Source organism: Eleutherodactylus coqui, chromosome 3, assembly GCF_035609145.1.
Source record: "Eleutherodactylus coqui strain aEleCoq1 chromosome 3, aEleCoq1.hap1, whole genome shotgun sequence".
Lineage (NCBI taxonomy): Eukaryota > Metazoa > Chordata > Amphibia > Anura > Eleutherodactylidae > Eleutherodactylus > Eleutherodactylus coqui.
This window is the reverse complement of record NC_089839.1, coordinates 220,023,320-220,044,962: the sequence shown is the minus strand read 5'-3', so window position 1 is coordinate 220,044,962 and position 21,643 is coordinate 220,023,320. Positions and strand designations below refer to the sequence as shown.

The window sequence follows — 21,643 nt, the reverse complement described above, 5'->3', positions numbered from 1 at the left end:
TGCAGCTCTGGAGTATAATACTGGATGTAACTCAGGATCAGTACAGGATAAGTAATGTATGTACACAGTGACTCCACCACCAACAGAATAGTGAGTGCAGCTCTGGGGTATAATACAAGATGTAACTCAGGATCGGTACAGGATAAGTAATGTATACAGTGACTCCACCAGCAGAATAGTGAGTGCAGCTCTGGAGTATAATACAGGATATAACTCAGCATCAGTACAGGATAAGTAATATAAAGTATACAGTGACTCCACCAGCAGAATAGTACGTGCAGCCCTTGAAACAAGGCCCCTCTAAATTGCATTTTTTCTATTTCACCCCACTTAGAAATGTGCATAGGTTTTTCAGTACATCACACGATACATCACTGTGACAATGCTATATAACGGGGGGCCCGACCCCCGGCCAGCCATCACTGCTGAAGGAGATCCATGTAAAATCTGAAACTTTATTCAAAGATATTATAAAGCCATTATTAACCCAAATCCCCCGGAATGATCAGCGGTGCCGCTTCTGTTCTCGGGGTGCTGGGTTGTACAGCCGGTGTTACTGCAGCACCCACGGCTTGTTGACTCAGACTGTGATGGCGCTGCGCACACAGGTAAGGGCTGATGCCCACGGGCGTGTGCATAAGACACTATTGGTCACCCATGCAGCGGTTTACACACATTGAAGTATAGGCTCTGCCGGCAGCGAGTGCACTGCGCATTCCCACAGATCACATGGACATGTGCAGTGCAACTTCCTTTTTTTTTTTTAATTCCCCGCTCTGTTTCCCAGCGGGGGCGCGTATAAAACCGCCACCCATATGCAATGGATTTCGTATGGATAGTGTTTCATACACAGCCCATACAAATGAATTGGGCTCACAGGGTGTGGTAGTATTTCTCGTGCATCCAACTCCAATGCATTTCTCTCGTATATGTAACTGATGACGTCATCAGGGAATATTCACAATAAGGAAGGATACGGAGAGCAGGAATCCCCACCAGGATGATGGGAGGCCTCAGACAGCTACGTTGACCGCTAAATAGGAGTTATGATTTTTTGAAAGTGGGTAGGAGAAGCCAAAAATGGAAAGAAACAGCCACATCATTAAGAGGTAAAGTCTACGGGGGTGCCATCCTGTTCTGTTGTATCCATGACAACGGACGCCATCACTGTAAAGAATGTGTGTCTTCAGACCATTAGAGAGCCATATTAGGAGGGCCAGCGGGCTCCTGCCAGCGGTGTACGGGAGAAGGAGCGGTACATGCGGGGAAATAAAAGCTTTTACTAAAAAGTGAAAAGGGCTGCGATTATATCAAATGGGGGGTTTTACATTTTTTAATTAAAATCTTTATTAAATGAAGAAGGGAAAGTGTGCAAAAAGTTTTCTTCTATTTTTTATTTTCTTGCCTTTTTTACATCCCTGTCAGGGGCTCGAACCTGTGAAGCAATTAATCGCTATGATAATACACTGCAGAACTTCTGTACTGCAAATAGTTATTGCTAATACTATTGATCATAGCCATGGCAGACCTGGACAGCATTGTGCCATAGCAACCCATCGGCCCTCAGCTATACATAATTGGCCCCCTTCTGAGAGTCCTTTACATGCCACAATCAACATTGTGGTGTGTAAGGGGTCAACAGCGAGGATCAGTGTTCTCACCCATCCTAGCGGGAGGCTGGTTGTCAGTTATAGATGGTTCCCGCTGCGGGCTCAGCCTCTGAGCCTGCGCCATCCATAGGAAGCAAATTTACATCCATTTGTGGGAACATCTTCCCAGCCAGGACGTAAACTTACATCCTGGGGCGGGAAAGGGTTAAACTACTCAGTGCTAGCAATGTCATTCAGAGCTATTGGTGAAGGTTTACAGTCGTTGCGATGTGGAAGTTACACAATTCTATAAGAAACTTCCCCTAAAAGTTGCAAAACCAGAAATGTGCAAAGATCAGTTGTAGCCAATGTGGATGTCATCTCAGTGGTGACAGCGCGTCCTCGTAATAACGGCGATTAGCGATCGCCGCATCCCTGGATTGGATTCGGCACTTGTGTCCTGCGGAGGTGACAGGTCACATACAGGAGGAGAGTCCACCTACACCACCCACTGTCACTATACATGCATCTCCTTCTAGGCCAGCTTGGTGACAACCAATATGGCGGCCGCTACGGCCAAGTAAGGGGTCATCTTTCCTCAAGTCCTGAATGACAAACCTGCTTATTGGTTCAGCAAGAACACAGCTGATGACGACGGCAAAATGTGCAGATTCACCAACTCAGACCTACAATTATATAGGGGGGGGGCACTTATTTCCTCCATAGTTAAAGCCAGATCCATCAAAAATAGTTTTATTAACATTAAATATTTACAATAAAAATAGTAGCAGATAAAAACCTTAAAAAACACCAATATTGTATGTGAGCAGCGGCGCCCCGTCTTCGCGGTCATGATGTATCGCTTCCGGGCCGCTTCTCCTGCCCCTCTAGACATTCTCTCAGTTTGTCTTCAGTCAGAGAAAGTCTTTGCTCTAAAATCCCTACAGTCTGGGGAGAAAAATCAGTGGATGAAGAGCGTAATAACCGTATAATGATCACACCCCAACAACCTGCAAGTCTCCTCCCCAACTTTACCCCTTATGTGAAATCTTTTAACCCTTCAACAGTCACATTTTAATTGAAAAACGCCTCCAGAAAACGTCACTTTTATTGTAGATTTTTGATTTATCTCATGTAAGTATATTTGGCGCAGAACGCGGTCGCTTTAAGTGCATTTATAACACTTTTTTGTGTGTGGTGCCACATTGTAGGACCAAAGCAATTTATTTCCCATTTGACAGGACTGTATGAGGCCACTTTTTTGGGACAGCTCATAGTTTTACTTTGAGGTATATACAAGTTTTAAATGAGTTTTTATTTCAGTTTCGGGGAAACAAGATGATCAGAAAATGGCTATTTTGGATTTTTGTTTAAATAGAAGTAATATTTTATAGTACGGGTTATTGGTTTTATTTTTTTCAATATTTAAAGTCTTGTGTAAGGGGAAAAAAGGTTTTCATTTTTCCTCCCTGTAAAAACATTTAGCTGCCATGATCAGCAATGACTGCAGCATCTGTGGGGTTAAACGGTGTAGAGGAGTGATTACAGGAGCAAAGCCTCATTTTACGGCTTTTCTGGTAAAAAAAAAAAACATATCTGACAACATGAAAGCAGATATGCTTTCTGATTGATGGGGGGGATGAGACCATGAACAAGTCTATCTGCGACAGGTGAGATATATAGGAGAATCACGTCTCTGCTGCCCCTGGTCCCGTTTTCCCCTTCAGTATTCCCGACTCCACTTCAAACAGCTGTAACTCCGGTTCTGTAAGGGCTATAAGCTCTGTTGCCTAAAACTGTAATCTCCTTTTCCTGCAGAACAAACAGAGCTCCTGCTAAACTGCTGGGGGTGTTAATACTCTGCTCAGTAGTTTCTATGTTAATAGAGGTCATCTGACAACCATTGCTGTGACCGACTTTACAGTTTACCCCAGGGGTTGTCACCTACTTCTCACTCCCTCAATGGCCTAAACCTGCATTGCTCCATCAAAGTGCTAACTTGCCCGACCGTCCGTGTGTGAGTTACATGCAGAGCTTGACAGCACTTGTGATGTTAGTTACCATCTTTTAGCTCCTCCCCCTGATCACATGACGGTGACATTATCACAGGTCCTTAACCTCCTCGTGCACTGAATGAGGGTTTATGGGCAGACTACATCCCCCACAAACCGCTGTGGCCTCAGTTGCTATGGATACAGCAGTACTCAGTCTGGCAGTTTGTATGTTGTGAGATAGCTTGACACCTGTGTGGAGAAGCCATTAAATAACACCTCACAAATGTTCACATACATAACTGGCAGTGCATATTGACCAACAACATTGAAGCATAGTTCTTCACCATAGCTTCACATCTCCTGAACATGCTATCATGTCATCCCAAGTGCTAATGCCACCAACACCAGTCTAGCCTTCATCCAATCATCAACCGTTGTCCAGTGTTGAAACAAATAGTCGCTGTCGTGCAAACATGTCACCGCAGGGGGTTCAATGCTGCCGTAAGGCTAATGTAGGTAACACGACGCAGCAACAAGCCACAATGTCACCTCCAGCCGCCAGCTGAAGTTCGTACATCTCGTGCTGCAGATATGCAAAAGCTACAAGTCAACATGTCTTCTCAGCAAGATGCTGAAGTTCGTAAATCACGTGCAGCTCATATGCGAAAGCAATGTAGTAGAGCTGTGTGTGAAATGCATGTAACAGAGCTGTGTGTGTGAGACGTGCATGTAGCAGAGCTGTGTGGCGCATTGCACCACCAGAAACACTAGTACTATAATTTCCTAATAATTACTAGTCTCTTTTCTAACAACTGCCTCTGATTGTATCAATCGTAACTGTTGTTCTGGCATTCTATTAACCCCTTAGTGACAGTCCAATAGGGTTTTTACATCCTGCCCTTGCAAGACGTGAATGAAGGGAGATGGCATTTAACCCCACCCCCCACCCCCACCCACCTCACGATGAGATCTTGGGAGCCATGCACTGAAAGATGTTGGAATGTCGTTTTTTTTCCATTTCTTTCCACTTAGAATTTTTAAAAACTATGGTACATTAAATAGTCCCGCAAAAAACAAGCCCTCATACAGCGACGTCGATGGATAAATAGAGTTACGATTTTTTAAAAGGGAGGAGGAAAAAACGAAGATGGAAAAAAAAAACAAAAAAGCTCCGTGACTAAGGGATTCATGGACCAGGAGGCTCAGGAACCACCAAGCTGAGTTTCTCCATTATGGAGGAGTGCAGCAGTACAATAGTAAGGCGGGTCCATGAGATGATCTCACGGGGATCTCAGGCATCAACGCTAGATGGCGATTTGTACCTGAGTCAGGATATCCAACTGCCCAACAATGTGCTCCAGAGTGTTGGCGATATTCCGCATGTTGAAGTCATCAGCTTGGGATTTTGGATGGTCAGTAGATCGGGGTCTGGGTGGGACGGGACTCCTTCTGTCCTCCACACTCAGGGGGGGCTGGGAACACAGCGGAAACAACGTCAGTTATAATAATGGACACTATCCGTACTGCGTCACGCGGGTGAACAGTGAAAGAGAACAGAGAATCTCGACTCCCCGGTGGATAGTTTGTCTCATCATTAGCCCATACCTCATGTGCCGGGTCGGTCGGATGAGCGGGTTGAAGAAGGACGCCACTTGCCTTGGAATCAGCGCCACTCATGAACACATCTCGCCTCTTGTGCTTCAGGACGTCGCTGTACGTGGATGAATCGAAGTTTGTTTTCCACACCATAATCTGAAGGAGAATAAGACACACGTGAGACGCATACACTTGGCCTATCCCGGGTGTCAGCTGCACGCACGCCATTACCCTAAGGCCTCCCTCACACAGGTGCTTCTGTACAGCATTTAGTGCTGCTTTTTCAGCGCTGCTCTAAACACTGTACAAGGCTCCCATTCATTTCAAGGGGGCTGCTCACACAAGGGTAAAAACGCAGCGTTCCCAGCGCTGCGCTTTGACAGCGATGCCATGTTCTCTTGAAATGAATGGGCAGCAGTTTCAGCGCTGCCAAAAACGTGGCACAACTTGGTACCGCATTTTTTTGAAGCGCTAAACACCCTAGCTACACTACTTGAGAAAAAAAAAAAAACAATGCTCGCCTAGCTGCCGCCATCGGACCCCTGTTGCTTCTTTCCATAGTTGTCATCCCCGACAAAGCATCTCTTTCTGGTAACGGGGATTGAAGACCCCCGCCTCCAGCAAGATATTGCACTGATTGGCTGAGGTGATTGGCCAATCACAGCCTTTCATTGAATGGCTCAGCCAAATCAGAGCAATCTCTTGCTGGAGGCGTGGTCTTCAACCCACGTTACCAGCAAAAGATGGTCTGTCAGCGTGTCGGGAAGACTGCACGGAGCTACTGAAAGCAGCAGCAGGGACCCGACAGCATCAACTAGGTGAGCATTACTTTTTTTCCCCCCAGTTTTCTTCGCTGCGTTTCCAGCTGTGTTAAAAACGCAGCCAAAAGGCATGCCAGTGCTGCTGAAAACACAGTAAACACAACGTTGAAAAACACTGCGTTTCTGCAAACACCTGTGTGAGGGAGGCCTAATTGTCGGCTGCCCACCCTCGCTCCGCCCCCAGACGTCGGGCTGCCCACCCTCGCTCCGCCCCCAGGCGTCGGGCTGCACCCACACAACTTCTCACTCACTTGCTCATCAGACCCCCCAGATGCGAAGTATTGTCCTTCTCTGGAGAACTTCACACAAGTCACTGCCCCCTGCAACATGGAAAGAAGTACTCTTGATTATATTATAATGTGGATTAAGGTTTTCATTTATTGACAGCAAGCAGATATATTGACAGTGGTAAAAAAATGAAAAAAGTTCATTAGAAAGCCGCAGAACTTTACATTACACAAATCATCATAAGGGAGCAGCCTGCTAATAAGGGTATACAATGTATACTGCACTCATCTAATACCTGTGCAGCGTGTACAGTGACCACCCCCCCACAGTAAGGGTATATACAGTGTATTCTGCACTCACCTGATGCCCGTGCAGCATGTACAGTAACTGCCCCTCCAGTAAGGGTATACAGTGTATACTGCCGCTCACCTGATGGCCGTGCGTGTACAGTAACCTCCTCTCCAGTAAGGGTATATACTGCGCTTACCTGATGCCCATACAGCGTGTCCAGTAAATGCCCCTCAAGTAAGGGTAGATACAGTGTATACTGCACTCACCTGATATCTTTGCAGCGTGTACAGTAACCGCCCCTCCAGTAAGGCTATATACAATGTATACTGTACTCACCTGATGTCTGTGCAGCGTGTACAGTAACCGCCCCTCCAGTAAGGCTATATACAATGTATACTGTACTCACCTGATGTCTGTGCAGCGTGTACAGTAACCGCCCCTCCAGTAAGGATATATACTCCGCTTACCTGATGCCCGTACAGCATGTCCAGTAAATGCCCCTCAAGCAAGGGTAGATACAGTGTATACTGCACTCACCTGATGTCTGTGCAGCGTGTACAGTAACTGCCCCTCCAGTAAGGCTATATACAGTGTATACTGCGCTCACCTGATGCCCGTGCAGCGTGTACAGTAACCGACACCACAGTAAGGGTATATACAGTGTATAGTGTGCTCACCTGATGCCCGTGCAGCGTGTACAGTAACCGACACCACAGTAAGGGTATATACAGTGTATAGTGTGCTCACCTGATGCCCGTGCAGCGTGTACAGTAACCGACACCACAGTAAGGGTATATACAGTGTATAGTGTGCTCACCTGATGCCCGTGCAGCGTGTACAGTAACCGCCCCTTCAGTAAGGCTGCCTGTCCACGGGCGGGTTTGAATTGCATTCCCCGCGGCGATAACCCAGCCACGGGGAACGCAGTGTATGCTCTCCATAGCGTTGCTATGGAGAGCGTTTCCCCCCTGTCCACGAGCGGAGAATCATTGCAACTCTCTGCTTGCGGCTGGCAAATCGCAGCATGCTGCAATTTGCCGCGATTCTCCGCGGTCAGCCTATCTGACAGAAAGGCTGACAGCAGAGATCTGTCTGCCGACTCCAGCTCCCGGGCAGCGGTATCCCGCGGCGGCATACGGTAATGCCCGTGGACAGGCAGCCTAAGGGTGTATATATAGTGTATACTGAGCTCACCTGATGTCCGTGCAGCGTGTACAGTAACCGCCCCTCCAGTAAGTCGAGGACCTTCAGCGTGGAGTCATTGGAGGAGGTGATGAGATAATTACCAGACGGGTGAAAGGAGAGAGAATTCACCGCTCCGCTGTGTACTGAAATACACCAGAAACCATCATCAATAGGAGTCTGGCCCTACATCACATGCCCCCCCACCCTCCGATCATGCCATTGAGCCGACGAGTGGCGCACCGAATTCCCCAAACCGCTGCCAGGGACTGTTGAATGCGTGCGGTCACATCCGCTATGTATCAGTGTGTTTTGGATGCGGAAATGCTATGTAACTGATCACGGACATTCCACAGCTGTTCTGCCCCGTGTAAACACAACCGTAGGGTTCTAGCAAGTAGGATGGTGATCCCTGTGGTTGCTGCAGTGGCAGCCAGAATGGTTGTCCATAGGAGACAGGGGCAAATATTAAACGCCAATGAGGCTTCGGGTGTCATTTATCAAAACTGTCTAACCACATCACTGCAAAAAAATGCACTGTGCTCATTAATTAAAACAATCGTAAGATGTCCTTCTTGCCCAGAGCAACCAATCCCAGTGCAGCTTTCATTTCACTTTAGCAGTTTAAAAAATGAAAGCGGCTCTGGGTATGGAGCTTTGTTCTAGACATTTCTTCCACAGGCTTGTCTGTCAGACTTGTGTAAACACCAGACATAGAGCATGCTGGGAGTTGTAGTTTCACAACAGCTTCAGGGCCACCGGTTACAGAATGGATTCAGAACATAAGGCGCCCAGCCACATCACGGTGACTCAGCAAAAACCACTATCATATCGTCCGCTACACACAGCCGGGATCTCTGCGCACACAAGAGACCATTTAAAGTGACAGTCACACTTATCTAGCAGGAAAGACGCCCCCTACAAAAGCTGGGGGGGAAAAAGTTCCACATCTTGGAGGTTTCGTCAGATTGAAGACTTGCATTAAGATTTAACCCTATAATGATGGCATTTAGCAGAGTTCACACTTGTACAGTAAAATGCAATGTATGTTCTTTTAAAGGCCTGTTAGGGCGGTGTATGTTATCAAGCTTATTGACTGTTTCCCACTACAACCAGTGCAATATTATGTGTCCGATGGACAAACTCCCAGTTAAAGAGGTTGTCCAGGGTGAGAAAAACATGGATGTTTTCTTCAAAACAGCGCCGCCCTTGTCCATAGGATAGTGTCTGGTATTGCAGCTCAGCTGCATTGAAGTGAATAGGAGTGGAACTGCAATACCTCACACACCCCACAGACCAGGGTGTCGCTGTGTTTGAAAGAAAGCAGACATGTTTTTCTTATCTGGGCAACCCCTTTAACTGTATGCCTTTCAGTGAATGGAACTGCAGTGGGAAAATTCCCAGGGGCCCTCCCTGCGGGTAGAGCTCACCCAGGGGCCCTCCCTGCGGGTAGAGCTCACCCAGGGGCCCTCCCTGCGGGTAGAGCTCACCCAGGGGCCCTCCCTGCGGGTAGAGCTCACCCAGGGGCCCTCCCTGCGGGTAGAGCTCACCCAGGGGCCCTCCCTGCGGGTAGAGCTCACCCAGGGGCCCTCCCTGCGGGTAGAGCTCACCCAGGGGCCCTCCCTGCGGGTAGAGATCACCCAGGGGCCCTCCCTGCGGGTAGAGATCACCCAGGGGCCCTCACAGAATACCTTGGTAATGCTGGATAAGTTTGTTCATTCGGATGTCCCAGACTTTCACGGTGTTGTCAGTAGCCGCAGCCGCCACGGAGGTCCCGCTGGGGTGAAAGTCCACAAAGTTCACGAACCTGGAGCACAAAGCACACGAGCCGCCCAGACGTCAGTGTGGACACTCAATAGATCGGTAAAAAGATCATCTGGGCAAAAATATTTTTTTGGAGCGACACTAACTGTGGTGGAAATACATAAAAAGACAGACTCACCCAAATTCCAAAGCCCCCATTCCATTGAAGCCTGCTCTCTACTCCCTGCTGCAGCAGCAATCATGTCCTGAAAGCAGGATATGTGACAGCTACAGATAATCACTGTCCAAACTGAGCTGATGATTGGCCGGCGTGGTCACATCACTGCTGCAGCAGGAAGTGAGAGCAGCTGGTACTGGTGGAACTGGAGCGGCGGGGATCAGGTGAGGTGCGCATGTTTTTTTTAATGTTCTATCACGACAGTTTTAATCTTTCAAGTAACTTTTTTTTTTCTATGGGTGGATTCACACGAACGTATATCGGCTCGGTTTTCACGCCGAGCCAATATACGTCGTCCTCATCGGAAGGGGGCGGGGGAGGGGGGGAATGGAAGAGCAAGGAGCAGTGCTCTGAGCTCCCGCCCCCTCTCTGCCTCCTCTCCGCCCCTCTGCATTATTTGCAATGAGGAGAGGCGGGACAGGGCGTGGCTAATTCTCACCACTTAGCCACGCCCCACCCCGCCTCCTTTCATTGCAAATAGTGCAGAGGGGCGGAGAGGAGGCAGAGGGGGCGGGAGCCTAGTTCCTGCTCCTGGCTCTTCCATCCTCCCCCCCTGGAGAGGAGGACAACGTATATCGGTTCGGCGTGAAAACCAAGCCGATATACGTTCGTGTGAATCCAGCCTAAGACAGAAACAGAAAAATTTCTGGCAGGATGAGGTGCACATACTGCGGCGGCCTTTACTGCAACATTGCAGCGTACAATTTGCTGAGGAATAATGATTTATACTTTCTGAAGAAAATCCAGAGTGCTGGTCAATTCGTTGGACATTCCTGAAGTTTGTTACAATGTATCAGTGCAGGTAACATGTATCAGTGTGGAGTCCGGGATGTTACAATGTATCAGTGCAGGTAACATGTATCAGTGTGGAGTCCGGGATGTTACAATGTATCAGTGCAGGTAACATGTATCAGTGTGGAGTCCGGGATGTTACAATGTATCAGTGCAGGTAACATGTATCAGTGTGGAGTCCGGGATGTTACAATGTATCAGTGCAGGTAACAGGTATCAGTGTGGAGTCCGGGATGTTACAATGTATCAGTGCAGGTAACAGGTATCAGTGTGGAGTCCAGGATGTTACAATGTATCAGTGCAGGTAACATGTATCAGTCCGGGATGTTACAATGTATCAGTGCAGGTAACATGTATCCGTGTGGAGTCCAGGATGTTACAATGTATCAGTGCAGGTAACATGTATCAGTGTGGAGTCCGGGATGCTACAATGTATCAGTGCAGGTAACATGTATCAGTGTGGAGTCCGGGATGTTACAATGTATCAGTGCAGGTAACATGTATCAGTGTGGAGTCCGGGATGTTACAATGTATCAGTGCAGGTAACATGTATCAGTGTGGAGTCCGGGATGTTACAATGTATCAGTGCAGGTAACATGTATCAGTGTGGAGTCCGGGATGTTACAATGTATCAGTGTAGGTAACATGTATCAGTGTGGAGTCCGGGATGTTACAATGTATCAGTGTAGGTAACATGTATCCGTGTGGAGTCCAGGATGTTACAATGTATCAGTGCAGGTAACATGTATCAGTCTGGAGTCTGGGATGTTACAATGTATCAGTACAGGTAACATGTATCGGTGTGGAGTCTGGGATGTTACAATGTATCAGTGCAGGTAACATGTATCAGTGTGGAGTCCGGGATGTTACAATGTATCAGTGCAGGTAACATGTATCAGTGTGGAGTCCGGGGTGTTACAATGTATCAGTACAGGTAACATGTATCGGTGTGGAGTCCGGGATGTTACAATGTATCAGTGCAGGTAACATGTATCAGTCTGGAGTCTGGGATGTTACAATGTATCAGTGCAGGTAACATGTATCAGTGTGGAGTCCGGGATGTTACAATGTATCAGTGCAGGTAACATGTATCAGTCTGGAGTCTGGGATGTTACAATGTATCAGTGCAGGTAACATGTATCAGTGTGGAGTCCAGGATGTTACAATGTATCAGTGCAGGTAACATGTATCAGTGTGGAGTCCGGGATGTTAAAATGCATCAGTGCAGGTAACATGTATCAGTGTGGAGTCCAGGATGTTACAATGTATCAGTGCAGGTAACATGTATCTGTGTGGAGTCTGGGATGTTACAATGTATCAGTGCAGGTAACATGTATCAGTCTGGAGTCTGGGATGTTACAATGTATCAGTGCAGGTAACATGTATCAGTGTGGAGTCCGGGATGTTACAATGTATCAGTACAGGTAACATGTATCAGTGTGGAGTCTGGGATGTTACAATGTATCAGTGCAGGTAACATGTATCAGTGTGGAGTCCGGGATGTTACAATGTATCAGTGCAGGTAACATGTATCAGTGTGGAGTCCGGGATGTTACAATGTATCAGTGCAGGTAACATGTATCAGTCTGGAGTCCGGGATGTTACAATGAATCAGTGCAGGTAACATGTATCAGTGTGGAGTACGGGATGTTACAATGTATCAGTGCAGGTAACATGTATCAGTGTGGAGTCCGGGATGTTACAATGTATCAGTGCAGGTAACATGTATCAGTGTGGAGTCTGGGATGTTACAATGTATCAGTGCAGGTAACATGTATCAGTGTGGAGTCCGGGATGTTACAATGTATCAGTGCAGGTAACATGTATCAGTGTGGAGTCCAGGATGTTACAATGTATCAGTGCAGGTAACATGTATCAGTCTGGAGTCCGGGATGTTACAATGTATCAGTGTAGGTAACATGTATCAGTGTGGAGTCCGGGATGTTACAATGTATCAGTGCAGGTAACATGTATCAGTGTGGAGTCCGGGATGTTACAATGTATCAGTGCAGGTAACATGTATCAGTGTGGAGTCCGGGATGTTACAATGTATCAGTGCAGATAACATGTATCAGTGTTTATATCACAGAGGATTGTCTAGACTAGATTCAACTGTAACAAACCCTCAGCTGTAAGAAGCATCATATATTCTAGAGGTAAATATGAATGTTCCCATTTACTGAAAGCAAGCAGAGATCTTGAAAATGGTGAGAAATATAAAACACAAAGTCTCCTAGAAAGTTGCAGAAGTGTTCCCCAATATTTCTCGCTGCTCTCAGTATTTCTGGCGCTGCATCCTTCTGCTGGGCATCAGTGTTAACCAGACAAGACAACCCCTTTAAGAGCCACTCGGCATGCTGGTAAATGTAGTACAGAAAGTGTCAGGATCGTCCTTACCCGCCATGTTCACAGAATGAATGAGTGCACTCCCGACTGGTCTTGTCCCACAGTTTTATGGTTTTGTCATCGCTGGCGGACACGATCAGCCGTCCATCTGGTGAAAACCTGGAGGAGGGGAGATTAAGAGTTGGGGCTTATTTACGCGGACACAGCTTATTTCGGTCCATGAATACATAGCCTATCCAGGGCGTATTTCAACCCTTCTTGCATATCTAGGCACAGTGTATTTATGTGTGCAAAAAAAAAAACCCCACAAGAAGGGACTATAGCTTTTATGTGCCGTGAATACACATTTCATGCATATATTGCGTATTTGTGCAGCCCCATTCACTTCTTTGACCAAAATTGTTTCAAAATAGGACATGCTGCATTTTTTTTCATGCAAGAAAAATACGCAGATGTAAACGAAACCATTAAAATCAAAGGGTTCTAATCACTGTGTATTAGGCTGGACTCACAAGGCCATAAGCGTAAAACGCCGCGTAAACACGTGACCCTGTGTACGGCGGCAAAATTGTACTGTGCATGACCGCGTACTCACACAGCCGGTCATGCACAGTACACAGTTTGTTTATATTTCCCATGCCTTTGTTTAGCGATGACACGAATGTAATTGTGCACGGGCTGCACTGTATTAGGTGCGTTCACACTTAGCGGATTTTGGTGTGTATCTATACCAAAATCTGCAGCATTTGGTGCAGGTTTTACATAGTATGTAAGGCCAAAAAAAGACACGTCTATAGATGAGCGAGCATACTCGATAAGGCAAACTACTTGAGCGAGTAGTGCCTTATTCGAGTACCTGCCCGCTCGTCTCCAAAGATTCAGGTGCCGGCAGGGGGCGGGGAGGAATGGAAGGGAGATCTCTCTTTCCCTCTCTCCCCCCGTTCCCTGCCGCAACTCACCTCTCACCCGCGCCGGCATCTTTAGAGACGAGTGGGCAGGTACTCGAATAAGGCACTACTCGCTCGAGTAGTTTGCCTTATCGAGTGTGCTCGCTCATCTCTAGACAGGTGTCTTTTTTTGGCCTTACATACTATGTAAAACCTGCACCAAATGCTGCAGATTTTGATATAGATACACACCAAAATCCGCTAAGTGTGAACGCACCTAATACAAGTAACGCAGAAGGAGCAGGGACTAACAAAACAGTGGAGCAATGAGAGTGTAATATGTATAATATGGCGGATACATCTCACCCTGTGTGCTGTGGTGGGAAGTTGTAGTGTTATAACCATATTATGAAGTACCTACCTGGCGCAGCGCACCCAGTTTATGTGCTGATTCAGAGAGAAAAGGAATTTTTGTCTGTGGACCGTCCATACTTTGACCGTCTTGTCGTCGGACGCGGTGACCAGAGACTGCCCGTCGCTGGAGAAGCTGACGCTCCGTACTGTGCCCGTGTGCGCCTTAAATAGGGTTGATTCTCCTTTTCTGGAAAACAAAGTCACATGTACAATGTGCGATGGTCCAACATGGCTACATCTCCATACAAGGGTACCGCTGGGGAACCGTGCCCTCACACAAGACCTGCAGGATCGATGGCTTATGCTTGCTCAGTATGGACAGGATTCGCCAATCAGTCCTGCAGGCTGCGCCAATCTCTGCTCAACCACAAACCTTTTTCATATCAGCCACTAAAGCTCTAGATCGTTTTTACCTCCCGTAACAGAGGCGAGGAAATAACAGACGTGGAGATTTCTAGCAGCTAGTCGCACATTCCCCCGGCTGCACAGAAGTGCCCGGACCCCTATCTGGTCTGTATCTCCTTCCCCCAATATGGCAGAGGCAGGTGAAGGTAAAGTCTTAGGGCCCTTTAACACGGCCGATAACAAATTCCTGTAACTGGCCGGAATCTGAACAATTATCGCTCAGTGTAAAGGCATCCCCCAACTGAACAGCTAGCGAGAATCTGTAGTCGTCGTTCAGTTTCTGATACACAAAACTGGATCGGTCGTTCGCTTAGTGTGAAAGGAGGTGGGTGGGCCGTAACGACCCCTGGCCCGCTACACCTCCATTCACTAGTGATGATCCTCCTGTGTGAAAGCACAGCAACAATTATCGCTGGGGCAACCTGTCGGGCATCTGTGTATAACACGCCATCCCATGTAAAAGGGCCTTTAAAGGGACCTGTAATCACTTCCAGGCCTAAGGACGTGACACTTTTTGAAGGGGATTTTCATCTCCAATTTTCAAAAGCTATAACTTTATTTTTTGTCATTCTGTCCATGGTTTTTGCGCGGCGAGTTGTAGTTTTTATTGCTACCGTTTTTGGGTACATATAATGTACTACCTAACTTTTATTAATTCTGCCTTTATTGAGTTTGGTTTTTTTACAGTGTTAATCATGTGGCATAATATCAGGATACATTTTTTTCTGCGGGTCGGTACAAATATGACAATACCAAAATGATATTTTTTAAGGTTTTTTTTTTTTTTTTACTTTCGTACAATAAAAACCCTTTTATTCTGGAAGTTTTTTATGCATTGATGCATTTCAAGTCCCATTAGAATTTTACTTTTCCATGCATGGAGCTCTGTGAGGGCTTGTTTTTCCCATCACAAACTGTAGTTTTCATTGGTACCTTTTATAAGCAAAAATGTTTTTTTCTCCTTTTTTTAGTGTTTGGTTGCAGGATAATAAGCGTGTTCAATTTGTTGTGCGTGTTGTTACGCATGTGACGATATAAAACATTGACTGGCATCCGGTTGCCATTGCAACCCATTGGCCCTCTGGGATTACACATTACAGAAGGAGCGCCCTACCTCTTTGAACCTTTTACATGCAGTGATCAACATTCATTATGGCACGTAAGGGGTTAACAGCAGGGATCGGTTTTCTCACTGATCCCCAATGTTGCAGCAGGAGGCCAACTGTCAGTCACAAGCCAGCTCCCGCAGTGGATGAACCGAGCTGAGTTTCTGAAGCTACACCTTCAAAATAGGCCATATATGTAGGTCCATTTGCGGAAACTGCTGTACATTTACATCCTGGGATGGGAAGGGGTTAAAATCCGCACAACAGGTTAATTTACACTGCAGATTTTTTTCTGCTTCAGAAATTCCACTGCATTTTCCCTACGTGTGATCAGCCCATTCATGTAGTGTCCGGAGGAAGACCTTCACATCAGCGACTGGACATCTATACCCCATATTACAATTGTAGCTCTATCAGCTGGGGGCGCACGGTAAACACGTAGAGACGGATGTTCTGTCATTTTAGCCCTGGACGATGTGATTTGTAATGAGCATCTAACAGACTAGTGACAGGTGCATTACTAAACTCCACCACTAGGGGGAGGAAGAGCTCATTAATCTTCACGCTCAGCAGACACAGAGTCAGAGATTCATGAAGTCTTTTTGTGTGTGGGAAAAAAAAAAGTTGCAATATTTGGCATTAGCCCAGCTTGCACAAAACTGTTGAAACTTTTACATGTGTGCCATGCTACGCCACTCCACCCCCCAAAAAAAGAGGAACACATTTATGTACAATTTACACCAGAAAATGGCGTAAATTATACCAGAAATCTACTGTAGCTGCCATAGATTTCTGCGCAGACGCACCGAGCATATTTTCATATATTAGACGTATCGTGCGCTGACAGGGATGATAAGACTAGAATATGAAATGCCAATCTTAAGAAATCTCTCCCATAATTATACACTTTCTATCATTTGTAGCCGGGGAACTACAAGCGCCAGCCGCTGAAACTCCATTCACTTCTGCCTTGGAGTAGGGGGTTATCACAGAGTGGATAATGCTTACAGGGGGTTTTCAGACTCCGGATGTAAGCAGTGCACGTTTTCCATCACTGACTGCAAGCAGAGATCTTACAATACTTTACTTTTAATTTCCCCGCTGTTTGTATGTGGAAACAATTACACCGCGTACTTCACAGCTCATTACTACAAGCCAGCAGGTTGTAACCCCAATACTCACACACTGGGGACCCACAGGCGGACGGTCTTATCCCTGGAGGCCGAAGCGAGGAGATGCCCGGAGGGCGAGAATTCCACTGACATCACTGCATCCTTGTGACCCACAAACCGATATGCCCTCATCTGAGGCTTCATATTCCAGACCATCACACAGGAGTCCATCGAGCCGCTGGCTGTAATTACAGTATGTCAAATATGTCCTCTGATCCCCATATAACTGGTACATAGAGAGTGGACAGAGTCACTGTGTACACATATTATATTACTCATCCTGTATTATACTCCAGAGCTGCACTCACCATTCTGCTGGTGGAGTCACTGTCATACATTACTTATCCTGTACTCATCCTGAGTGCCATCCTGTATTATACTCCAGAGCTGCACTCACTATTCTGCTGGTGGAGTCACTGTGTACAAACATTACTTATCCTGTACTGATCCTGAGTTACATCCTGTATTATACTCCAGAGCTGCACTCACTATTCTGCTGGTGGAGTCACTGTGTACATACATTACTTATCCTGTACTGATCCTGAGTTACATCCTGTACTCATCCTGAGTGCCATCCTGTATTATACTCCAGAGCTGTACTCACTATTCTGCTGGTGCAGTCACTATGTACATACATTACTTATCCTGTACTCATCCTGAGTGCCATCCTGTATTATACTCCAGAGCTGTACTCACTATTCTGCTGGTGGAGTCACTGTGTACATACATTACTTATCCTGTACTGCTCCTGAGTTACATCCTGTATTATACTCCAGAGCTGTACTCACTATTCTGCTGGTGCAGTCACTATGTACATACATTACTTATCCTGTACTCATCCTGAGTCCCATCCTGTATTATACTCCAGAGCTGCACTCACTATTCTGCTGGTGCAGTCACTATGTACATACATTACTTATCCTGTGCTCATCCTGAGTGCCATCCTGTATTATACTCCAGAGCTGTACTCACTATTCTGCTGGTGGAGTCACTGTATACATACATTACTTATCCTGTACTGATTCTGAGTTACATCCTGTATTATATACTCCAGAGCTGCACTCACTATTCTGCTGGTGGAGTCACTGTGTACATACATTACTTACCCTGTACTGATTCTGAGTTACATCCTATATTATACTTCAGAGCTGCACTCACCGATCTGCTTCATGTTAGGATTGAAGTCCACGCTGGTGACGGTGTCTCGGTGCCCCCTGAAGTTGCGCTCCAGGGACGGATCCTCCTGAGAAGTTGGACATGATGTAATAAGTGATTACAGTACAGCAGATATCCGTATAGCACATATTATCGCCAGTACGAGGATGTGATACGGCATTGTGTATATAAGCGGCCATTACTCCGGTGGCCTTCAGACCCATGATTGGCAGATTGCAGTGATATCCGCCAGTTAGGGGTGCTATATGGGGAGGTCACGCTGCGGACGGTTGGGATAACTCGTGTTCTCTGCCTGTAAACAAACGCTGCCGCAGGATGAGACCAGCGCAGATGTCGCCATGAGTAAAACACACTAATGACACTGAAACTGCATATACATAGCTGGAGTGTACCATCTGTGCAGGAGGGGGCTACACTGCAGGTGGAGGGGGGGTTGTTTACACTGGGGGGGCTGTGGATATTGGGGTGCACATTACATTCTGGTAGGAGGAGGGGGGGGGGGCATAAAAAGGGAACAGGCAGGTTGACATTTGTGGAACTACAAATCCCAGCATGACAGCTGTCGCCCTTCTGTTGACCCCCAGGCCTCGCTTACCGGCTGCTCCATCCTGCTGCGCTCCGCGTCCTCTCCGCACTGATCACCACCCGGGCTGCGACTACGAATCTGCCGCCCTGTTCCTGGCGTTAACTCTTCCCGCTGACCAGTAGCGGAGGCTGCGGCAGCCCGAACACCAAAGGGTTAGGGATTCAAAGCGCCGCTTCTGCCGCCTCCTAACCGATTGGCCTGACAGTGCAAGGGCGTGGCTAACGGACGCCGCGTTGCTAGGTTACAGGAAGTACCGGAAGATCTGAAATGTCGTCACTTCCGGTAGTGTTAACGTTATGTAGTCAATGGGAATCCCAGCCTGCACTGTTGGAGCTCAGCTTTATGAACTACAATTCCCATGATGCAATGCAGTGAATGCGAGTCTTGTATATAGCGGGAGGCTTTCACGGCATGCTGGGATATGTAGTTCCACAAAAGCAGGCAGAGCGCTTAGAGGTTACTGTAGTGCTGCATCTTTTGCTACATACAAGGCAGGGTATATTATCATTCATGGCTGTTCATATTATCCTTTAATGTACGTTTAGCATAAGTTAAGTGTACATGGAAAAATGGATCTATCTATCTTTATCCGTTTAGTCGGGTCTGACTCTCGGGCACTGTACGGATCAGCCCTCTCCTCGCGGTTCTGTTTTGCACGCCTTGTTTCAGCTTGATCATTTTCATGTTGGTGTCAGCTCTGTTAGTATCACGTCCGCAATTCTTTGGCGGCCGTGACATCTCTTGTTGCTGACCACACCAAGCATTATCGATGTCTCTAATTTAATTAGCGCGCATTATGTGGCGACATATGCCAGACTCTATTTCGTAATTTTCTCCTCCAATAAAAACTGGTTTGATGCGGTCTGGGCTGTCTCATTCGTGATCTCGGTGGTCCAAGGAATTTGGAGGAGTTTCTTCCAGCACCAAAGTTCGAAGGCATCAATCTTCCTCCGGCCCATTTTCTTTACAGCGCTCTCACACGGGCCGTTTTTTATAGCCCTGTAAACCGCCTCCCTCGATCTCAATGTGTTTTTTTTTTTTAGATAAGTGTTCAAACACCACGATTTTCGAACGCTGTCTGCACTATTTTTGTGCGTTTCAGCGATTTTTAACGCTCTTCATCACCTATCGCCATGATGGAGCGCGTTGAAGAATGCTATCAAATGTGTTTAAGAAAGCTAAAAAAGTCTTGTTTAAAACGCAGCGTTTTTACAGAAGCCTGTGTGAGCGCATCCTTGGTGCCCAACTTTCGCAGCAGTTGTGATTGGGAAGATGATTGCATTCACTGTCTGGCATTTCCTTGCAATGCTTATGTCTTTGTTTTTCTAGATCTTACCCATACTTATCATTGTGCTGCGACTTAGCGCAATTTGTCATTCTATTTTGGGTCCTAATTCTTCATTGCAGTCGATTTTTCGATTCGAGGAAGACGAAGTCTTGAGTTGCTTCAATCAATTTCTTCATTTTTGATCTGTCCTGCACCGTCACCGGCTGTTGTCATTATTTAAATAGGCCGACTTTTTAATTTCCTTCTTAACTTTTAGTATCAGTTGTTCAAGATCTTCCTGCCAGCAAGGTTGTATCATCTGAGATTGTTGATGTTTCTGTCACCGATCTTCATTTCAATGTTGGATTTGTCTAAACTGTATCGCCCCGTCAGTAGAATTCTAGCATTGTGGCCTTTTGGGGTATGGTGTTCTCCACTTCCAAGAAAATTACTAAAAGTCCTATTACTCCATCCCCATAGATAGCGCTCCTGTCTATGCTACCTGGTTCATTGTCTAAAATCAAAAAAGACCTGCTGCGTTTCTTTTTACTAGCCGCACGCTCAGTTATACCGGGATATTGGAAAACACAAAAGATCCCGACAACAGTGGAGGGGAAACAGGAGGTGAATGTGTTGATGACTATGGAGGAGTTGGTGTCGGTGGAGAAGGACAGTCGGCATTTGGAGTTCTTGGATACATTTCCAAAGATCCCCGGGATGTTGGAGATTGATTGGAAACCCCCAGACTCTAGTCTAGGATCGGTTTCTCTTTAGAGAAATATGAACGCTTCATGGTGATAAGCACACATTTTCTCTTCTGCTTGTCCTTAAACTATATGTTCTTCCTTTCCTCCTGATGTGTGAATGAGGGTTCCTCATAATCTAAGTGTGGTAGCCATACTAAGGGCTATGAGTATCAGGAAAGATCAGAACTAGGGCTCAGATACGTACAACTTTGGTTCAGTTGGTAGACAATAATACCGATTGCGGGTTGTTAGCATTATCAGGAATTTATCATTGACGTTAGTTAATTACCTGATTGTGTTCAGCTGTAATAAGCGGTTTGTTTAATGATTGATATTTGCAATAGTGATGATTGGAAATGTTTATCTTCGGTTCTGTAAAAACTAAAATGCTTCAATAAAAATTGTTTAAACATAAACCGTATCGCCCCAAGATCGCCTCTGCATACAGGCTGAACAATGCAGGGAATGTATGCCTTTCCTGATTCTAAACCATTCTGTGTCCCTGCTGGAGGTTCTGACGGTAGCCTCCTGATTCGCATACAACGACTGTTTGAGTTGTCCCAGATGTCCTGGGCTTCCCACTTGTCTTAGGCCTGGCCACAGCTTGTCGTGTTTAACCCTTTCCAATCCAATTTCTATCCTGGTTTTGCTAGGGGGCTTACTCTCTTTCTGCCATTATACAACAGCGCTATATGCTGGCTAAAGCCAGTACTGCATGAGGTGACACGTTGGATAGGCTCTGACAGCAGAGAGGCTGGCAATATACAGTAAGAGAACCCTGACGGGCGTCTTCCAACATCGGAACTGTGCAGCCTTAAATCATAATGTCTTTAGACGTCAGAAAGTGGATTGGAAAGGGTTAATGCAATCAAAGGGTTTGCTGTAATTGATAAAGCACATGTACTCCTCCTTTTTTCAGGATCCATTGGAGATTTATAATTTGGTCTCTTGTTCCTCTTCCCTTTGCGAAAATTGGCGTGGACATGAGGGAGTTCCCGTTCCGCTGTTGCCATCATGCAATGTTAAAGGAAGTTGGTTACGTGTATTCTGCGTAGCAGCTGCTC

The 21,643-nt window shown here is 46.4% G+C and overlaps 1 protein-coding gene across 1 annotated transcript; it reads right to left on the bottom strand.

Moving 5' to 3' along the window:
• Window positions 1-2,326: 2,326 nt before the first annotated feature.
• POC1A (POC1 centriolar protein A) lies at window positions 2,327-18,772 on the bottom strand. Its single transcript, XM_066596948.1, has 11 exons — window positions 18,576-18,772; window positions 17,963-18,047; window positions 16,815-16,986; window positions 14,129-14,308; window positions 12,872-12,979; window positions 9,393-9,508; window positions 7,714-7,847; window positions 6,252-6,320; window positions 5,189-5,335; window positions 4,906-5,055; window positions 2,327-2,537 (listed from the first exon to the last, which is right to left on the bottom strand). Exons 1-11 carry the CDS (start codon window positions 18,585-18,587, stop codon window positions 2,439-2,441), a joined length of 1,272 nt encoding a protein of 423 aa, XP_066453045.1. The 5' UTR covers window positions 18,588-18,772; the 3' UTR covers window positions 2,327-2,438.
• Between the last annotated feature and the right edge of the window lie 2,871 nt (window positions 18,773-21,643).

Bases quoted from the DNA above. Each gene is read 5' to 3' on its own strand.
- POC1A (XM_066596948.1), bottom strand. The intron at 7,848-9,392 runs GTATTCTGTGAG...GGTGTATTTCAG, and splicing joins ACTTATCCAGCATTACCAAG to TACACAGCGGAGCGGTGAAT. The intron at 2,538-4,905 runs GTACAAATCGCC...TTTTCTCCCCAG, and splicing joins AGTTGGATATCCTGACTCAG to ACTGTAGGGATTTTAGAGCA.